Source organism: Uloborus diversus, chromosome 1, assembly GCF_026930045.1.
Source record: "Uloborus diversus isolate 005 chromosome 1, Udiv.v.3.1, whole genome shotgun sequence".
Taxonomy (NCBI): domain Eukaryota; kingdom Metazoa; phylum Arthropoda; class Arachnida; order Araneae; family Uloboridae; genus Uloborus; species Uloborus diversus.
In genome coordinates, this window is record NC_072731.1 from 130,265,858 (window position 1) to 130,274,153 (window position 8,296).

The 8,296-nt window shown below is 32.4% G+C and overlaps 1 protein-coding gene across 1 annotated transcript in view; it reads left to right on the forward strand.

Annotated features, from left to right (window-relative positions):
• The window catches only part of LOC129235004 (sodium-dependent phosphate transporter 1-B-like), a 222,457-nt gene extending 214,834 nt beyond the window's left edge, over positions 1-7,623 (forward strand). The window contains exons 13-14 of the mRNA XM_054868757.1: positions 1,889-2,074; positions 5,193-7,623. Of these exons, the coding sequence (XP_054724732.1) occupies positions 1,889-2,074; positions 5,193-5,433 (427 nt within the window). The 3' untranslated portion in view covers positions 5,434-7,623. The remainder of the gene's footprint in view (positions 1-1,888; positions 2,075-5,192) is intronic.
• Positions 7,624-8,296: the final 673 nt, after the last annotated feature.

Here is an 8,296-nt window from a genome sequence, read left to right on the forward strand (position 1 = left end):
ATTATTCACTGGAATTGCTATTAAAATCTAAAAGAGTGAATCAATGGAGACATAGTAATTCTGCATATAATTCAATTTACATTAAAAAAAACCAAGAGGCATAAAATGCTTCCTGGTTATTTTAAAATATCCTTCTGTTTAAAAAAGAACTCTTCCCATTTCTTCAGACTTTTAAGCATAAATCTTCGTTTTTTTCACTTCAAACTGTCAATGCCACTAGTTTCATTGAGAAACATAAAGACTATGAATGCTATTAACCTATTGAAATTTTCATCTTACCAAACAACTAAAATTTGGTAGTATGGAATTATGTATTCTTTATAAAGAACTAGCTGTACCCGACGCACGTTGCTACGCCAACAAAAAAATACATCATTATACTGATTTTCATGACAATCGGTTGAACAGGGCAGAAGATTCTTTTTAAGAATCTCATCTTGGTTTGTGCCAATATTAAGCATGAAACTTATGTGCTGTAAAGATGGTATTATTTGTTCCAAAAACAGTATTGCACACAAAAAAAGTGCATTATTTACATTTTGAGATTCTTAAAATAGTATCTTTGAAATTTAGTGCAAGAACATCATAAATAAAACAACTTTTTAAAACTTACACTTTTTACTTCTTTTTTCACTGAAACAGAAAAGAAATGCCAGTTTTTATCGAAAAGGTTTTATGCGTAAGAAAAAGTTCAATCAGTGACTTGAAATATAGTTTTATAACATGATATATCTTACTTTTAAGCCTCAAAATCGCTCTCGTAAAAAATCACGTTTGTTTGAGACATGATGTTGTTGAAAGGAGTAAGTGAATACGTTTTAAATATTTGAAATCTTTTAATTATTTAAATTTTTTTAGAAATTGAATTAAAGTTTCTCATGAATTTTAGATTTTATTACAGCCAGAAAGTCCAAAACTTTCACTTAACACGACTGAGACACTTGTGTCTGTCTCGAGGGACATTTTATTTTTATTCAGCTCTATGATATGAAAAGGTACAAGAAGTTTTTAAATCAAGAATCTGGACATGATATTTTGTTGTTCTTGAAAAATGTCAATGCCAGGAATCCTACTTCACAAATCAATGTTCTTTAGAAAAGGTAACAGTAACAGCTCATAAATAGTGGGATTAGAGATTTTTAAGTACTCTTTTTGCTAACTGCCCTGTACACTGTAAAAACCAATTCGGAAACTTTCCTCTTAAATAATGGGCAGCTGATGTGCCCAATCATGGCAAGTAACTGCAAAAAACAAATGTTTTCAGCTAAAACTCAGTAACCTTCCTGAAATTATTCTGGAATCTTCCTGAAGTATTCAGTATTCTCCCCAGTTAAAGTCGGCCGTATCTCTGGAACCTTCAGCGAAAACTTAGGTAGTTTTAATATCTTGTAATAGCTTTGCACCTTCCAGCTTTGCCAAGGAAGCTCCAAAAGCATTATTGCATTCATGGTCATGACCAAGACAGAATTGTTAGCAAGTACTATGAATCTAACTGGCCTTCAATGTGTGCAAAGCTATGTATTCCAGAGACTTATTCACTCTCATTGGGAGCTTAGTCAATCTGGAAAGACCATAATCCAACTGAAGCCGGTATGCTTATTAAATATGCCAGGCCCGTGTCCAGGATTATGCAAATTAAAATATCATTACTCGTCCTTCAATCTCAATTATATTTAACGTTTTAGCTGGATAGCACTGTGGACCACAGGTTGGGAAACTCTGCATTTGACCATCAAGTTTTTTAGTGTACTTTACAACTTTTAATTTTTCAAGGAGCTTGAAACTTGCATATTCTCTCTTCCTGTCTAGTGTCTATTGTAGTTATATTTATATGGTGATGTAACCATTATGTTCGGTAAAAGCATCAACTGCAATCTTTCTATTATAGCAATGCTATCGGCCCTGTCATTGCACTGTACATGATCTACCGGGATGGGAATGTGCTGCAGCGTACGGAGAGTCCCTTCTGGATCTTGCTGTATGGGGGTGTTGGTATTAGCATTGGGCTCTGGGCTTGGGGACAGAAAGTCATCAAGACTATTGGGGAAGATCTCACTGCGATCACACCCTCCAGGTTAGTGTTACTTTTGCTTTATTTCTATTCATTTCCATGAATTGAGTTTGTTGATATATCTCTCTTTTATTTCAAACATGTGTGTGTGTGTGTATATATATATACAGGGTGATTCAAAACGTGTCAGAAATGTGCATGGGGGTCAGGCATATAGTGATGAAAAAGAATCATATAGAAAGGCAGGGTCACATACACAATGCAGACGCCCAAGAGGGCGCTGAATGTCTGGAAGATAGCTGACAAGGATGAAGCGATGGAAAGCGTCAGTTGAATGTAGGTACTTTAAATGTTCTTGTAAATGTATAACGTTATGAGAACTTCACTTTCTGCAATAAAATGTCATTCTCTCTCGCGTGCGAACGGTTTTTTATGTTTTCCTGTGTAAGTCTTTTAGCCCATGTAGCTTGTCTGGATTGTTCCTATGTGACTCTTGTTTATTACTTTAGTCTGACCTCCATGCACATTTCTGCTACGTTGTTACGAATCACCCCGCATATACATGGTGAGTTCGATCAAATCTGCCAAACGAAAGGGGATGATAGAGCCCAAGGGGAGCATAGAACCACCTATTATCGTGTCCAATCCTTAACCGTAACCAAGTTATGGTATATATGATATGATATGGTATATATATTCCTATATATGGTATATAGGAAAAAGAGTTTAAAAAAAAAATTATGAGGAAACGACCAATTTCTGAGATTTCTGTTGTACCTACACACAAAATAAGTATATATTTGGAAAGAACAGACTATAAATCTTATGAATGACCTTTTTCCCATCAAGATAATCTAATTTTACAGCTCGCTACAATCTTTGAAACATTGGACACACTCAGAATTGAAAAGTTTCCAAAGTTTTCAATCGACATTTTCAAAAACAACCATGTGAGCTACAATCAGTCAAATCTATTAAAAACTGGCCCATTTCACTAGCTTTCAGATTCTGCAACAACAAATCATATTGGGTTTCAAATTCAGCAGAAATTAAGGCTTTTGTTTGAAATAGTGTAAAAGTCTGCCATTCGTTGAAAAAAGAACACCAGCGAATAGTCGCACTTTTCTGTTTTACATTTTCTGTTTCACCTAAGCATGTTGCTTTCTTTGTTTAAGGAAAAGATATTTTTATATCACGATAATAGTTTTAACATTTTACTAAGTGAAAAAACACAAGAGATAACAATAACATACTTGGTAACGCTCCTGTTTTTAGCAAGAGACTCCTGTTTTTTACTTTTATCCCTCAATTTCCCGTTTTTTACCATTTTCTCCCGTTTTTGCAGTTTTTTCAGTCAATCATTAAAAAGTTTCACTTTCTTCTCAATAGATGACTCCCTTTTCTTGTCTACCAATGTCAGGGAATAAGATTTTTTCCAATTTATAACTCATTTAATAAAAATCAATTTTTTGGAAGCTTTCCTTATTGTATGTTCAACCAAGCATGTGCTTTGCCGAAAATTGCAGCTGATTTCAATCCTTTTGCATCTTGAAAATATTTCAATTATTTTAATAGTTTGATGATGTTTTAACATATGCTACCTGATACCTACTTATTTTTTTTATATTTTATTTTCATTATATATTGATCTTTTTTTTTTCTTTTCGGATTTTAGTAATTAAATTTTTGTAGCAACTTTTTCGGTAGGGACTGGAGAATGTACGAAACAAGAAAATTCATTCTTTATTGCATGGTTTTTCCTTTGCAGTATATTTTTCTTGCTGCTACCAATTAGCTTACATCTGCAAAAAATCCCCTTTTAATACTGTACCCCATTTAATAAAATGATATTTATATAAAAATATCATTTTCTTAAACAAAGAAAGCAACATACTTACGTGAAGCAGAAAATGTAAAATGGAAAATTGCGACTATTCGCTGGTTTTCTTTTTTCAACGAATGGCAGATTTTTACACTGTTTCAAATGAAACCCTGAATTTCTGCTGAATTTGAAGACTAATATGATTTGTTGTTGTATAATTTAAAAGCTAGTAAAATGGGTCAGTTTTTCTTAGATTTGCCCGATTGTAACTCATACGGTTGTTTTTGAAAATGTCGGTTGAAAACTTCGACTCTTTTCAATTCTGAGTGTGTCCAATGTTTCAAAGTTTGTAGCTCACTGTAAAATGTGACTATCTTGATGGAAAAAGTGTTATTTTATAAGATTTAGTCTGCTCTTTCGAAATATGTACTTATTTGTGTGTAGGTCTTACAGAAATTTCAGAAATCGGTTTTTCCCTCAGAATTTTGTATTTTTACTCATTTTCTTTATCTACCATAACTCAGTTACGGTTAAGGATTGGACACAAAAATGGGTTGTTCTATGTTCCCATTGAGCCCCCCCCCCCCCCCGTTTTGTCACCCCCTTTTGTATGGCCAATTCGATCGAACTCACACTGTATAGATATATATTCAATTAGCAAGGATGGAAAAATTAAATGTTCTACATTTTAACCAGCAACAGTGCAGCTAAAGCATTAAATGTATTTTAAATATATTTATGTTTGTAAATGTCTCCCTAACAGGTCTGCACTAATGTAAGTGTAGATTAAACAACAATAAAAAGAAATCAACAAAACTTTTACAATATAAAAAGACAAAGTATTGAACAGTAAAAAAAGTGGGTAGTAATAACTGCTTCGTCGACGGAATGCAAGAGCAATTGGTATGTAACTATAATTTGCAGGTTTCTGAAGAAGTCAGTACCACACAAGCCAGCAAGCAATTTTATATCAACATTCTATGTTCTAAAATTCAGATTTAATATACAAAATTGATATAAAATTGCTTGCTGGCTTGTGTGATACTGACCTCTTCAGAAACTTGCAAATTATAGTAAAATACCAAATGCTTCTGCTCTCTGTCGACCAAGAGTTATTACTACCCACTTTTTTACTGTTCAATACTTTTTCCTTTTAATACTGTTAAACTTTTGTTGATTTCTTTTTGTTGTTGTTTAATGTACACTTACATTACTGAAAACCTGGTAGTGAGACATTTATAAATTTAAACATACATATTTATATTGAGAGAGAGATAATGTGAAAATTTGCTTTCATAAGTGCTCTGCCCTAGTGGTTCTCTTTGCTATTCCACTGATGCCTGTGTCTTTCTTTTTTAGCGGCTTCTGTATCGAGATTGGGGCCGCCACGACCGTTTTAGTTGCATCCAAGATTGGACTGCCCATCAGTACCACGCACTGTAAGGTGGGCTCAGTGGTCTTTGTGGGGTGGGTGCGCTCACGAGCCGCTGTTGACTGGAAACTTTTCCGATCAATCGTCCTCGCTTGGGTGCTAACGCTACCAGTCTCGGCTGCCCTCTCTGCCCTTGCCATGGTCATCCTGCAAGCGGCTGCCAGCTAACAACGATGAGACACAATAGGACATGGACTGCCATTCGCCGGGGTGTCTAGAGGTCAGCTTCTGTGAGCTCAAAGAGGTGCCTCTTTTTGAAAGATGATTTGATCTCTTCTGCATGGTAAATCTTGATGCAGGCCAAGTCCTTCTCAGTCATTTTCAATGCCTTATGAAAGTTTCTTCAACTCTTTTACTAGAAATTAGAGTATAATAAGGTTTCCGGAGGGAGGGGGGACTCCAGAATACACTAAAGCCTCATTCTAACAGAACAAGGATGCAAGCAGAAATGTAGCATGTCAATTCATTGTGGTACTAATTTTTCTGGAATCAAATTATCATCAAGTCTGATTGTATTCCAGTTATACACCCTGATGTCAATATTTTTTCATGTGTATTTCTGAAGTTAAGTATCATCTACACTATCCATCTCCCTACTTCTGACAAGAAATTTGTTTTCTGTATTCCTACTCCAAATTTATTATTGGTTAGTTGTTATTGATATTGTGTTATTGCAGTAATTAAAATAGAATTTTAAAATAATTAACTTAAATTCTGTTATTTGCCATTTTTATAATTTTGATGCCCTTGATGTTATTTTTGATATTTACAATACTTTCTTAAAAGACAAATAAGTAACATTTCTTTTTATTGTTTTCAAAATCAAAAATTGAAAGTTTAAATAAAATTCCTTTCCCTACTGTCAAATGTCAAAAAGTTAAACTGCTGAATTGCTGATTTATTTATTTTAAGTTTTGTAACACAAACATAAGATATCTAGTTAATCACTTTTCTGTATTAATAAGTATAAAATCATAGAATGAATTCATATTGTACAGATAAGGAGATATGTGTATTGCGTCTTGTTCTATCCCCCTTCGTTCATCTTCCTTTTGGTTTATTAAAAACGAAGGGAAAGTGTGTGAATGAAGACGTAGCTGAAAAGAAGGCATTCACTGTTTCTTATTTTTCAAAGGTGGTAATCTGAAGTTTAATATTTTTATGTGATCACTAAAAAGAATAATTGATTCTTATAATTAATCAAATTAATTGCCAAACAGTTGATCATTGACATGATACAAAATTTTTTAAAATTTCTTTAAGTTTGTATTTAGTGCTTAATGAATTGATTTCATTGCATGTTAAGTAACATATTGCTTTTTATTGCTAGCTTGTACATTTTGTGCTAGGTTTTTGTCTATTTGATTTAATACTTTAAATCAAAGTATTAAGTAGTTTGAAATAGTGTACTGGTTTATTTTTTTATTAATTGTTGAATGTGTTTTTCACAATGAGAGAGGTTAGTTTTATTCCATGTTACTTATTTAAAGAAAAATATGCTGTAATCAATACCCAAAAGGTTTAACTGTATTCTGGAATGTGCTTTTGATTTCTGAATCTTAAGAAAGTTCTGAAAGGGACAATAACATCAAATCTGCTTATCAACACTGATTGTGCTGGCATTGTTTTTACAATTGGTTACTCTGTGTTTCATGAAAGTATTGAAAGAAAGAAAATGACTTGGACTTATATTTTTGATGTACTGTGTTAAAAGATGATCAAGAAATTCCTCTGGATACCCCAATCTCTTGTATATAGCATGATAATGCACCCACTCATGTTGCTCATGATGAATCATTTTGGATCTGGGAGACATGACCCATGTATGAAATTGTGTCAGACACTGGTTTTTAGATGCAGAATATGCCAACGAGCCTGTTAATATAATTTGTTCTGGAAATGATTTTTTCATTTTTACAAAACTGTCAGTATTAAGTGTCAAATCACATTTGAAATCTAACCACCTGTACCCCTTTGGTGTTTTGTTGCGAGAGTTTTTATAAAAACGTTTGCTCTTAAATGCATTGATCTATAAAATTTCAATGAAAAAAGCTGTTTTATTTTTTTAATTTATATATTTATTTTTTAGAGTAATTGGATTTTATACTAAGAATAAATTTTGTTACATTTTCTAAGAATATTCTGTTAGTTTCATGGTCAACAAAAAAATTCATAGACGGGAAAAGGCTTCAGGTATTGTAAGCACAGAAAAATAATACATTTACATACTATAACCAGACATTCAAAATAGGATTTTTTAAATTAATAATTAATTTTTAATAAATTTTGTTATGTTTCAGAGCTTTTTAAAAAATTTTTAGAATTTAATAATTCTGGTTTAGTTTCTAAAATCCAAGATGATTTTGATCGTTACAAATTTAAAAACGAAGTTAACAAGCGTAATTTTTTGCAAATATTTGGAAAAAAAAATTTTTTTTTTTTGCATAAATTTTGAAGAACAATAAGTTCTTGCTTTTCAAAAAAATCATAAATGTCAACTTAAAGAGTCTTAGGAGACTGTCCAATTCGAATTGCATCCTTACTGCAAAAATCTTATAGTTAAAACAAATAAATTAAAATGGATTTTTTAGCAGACTATAACAAATAGTTATTAATTAATCAACATTTATAAATGTAACAAAACTTGAAATTGATGTGATGAAAATGGAAGAAAATGTATTTCTAGTATTAAATTTTGTAGCAAATCTATATGGTTTAAAACAATTGAAGATTGCTTAGTAAATGATAAATACCAAAAAAGGAAGGTTCAAAGGTAATGTGACCAGATTTTTTCAAGCAAAAAATCAGGACACATGACAGGGGGGGGGGAGAGGTAGAGTAGTTTTTTTCCACAGTCCTCCGTGGGATATACTGAATGAATGCCCTTGACATTTTTCACAAAAGATTTCACCTTCTTTGTTGCCCTTTTTGAGAAATGGAAATTTATTTTTCAAGTTGTCCTTCAAAACGCATTTACGTTAACCCATCTCGTAAAATTATGATAATCATACAACGTGTAACAATTACAATC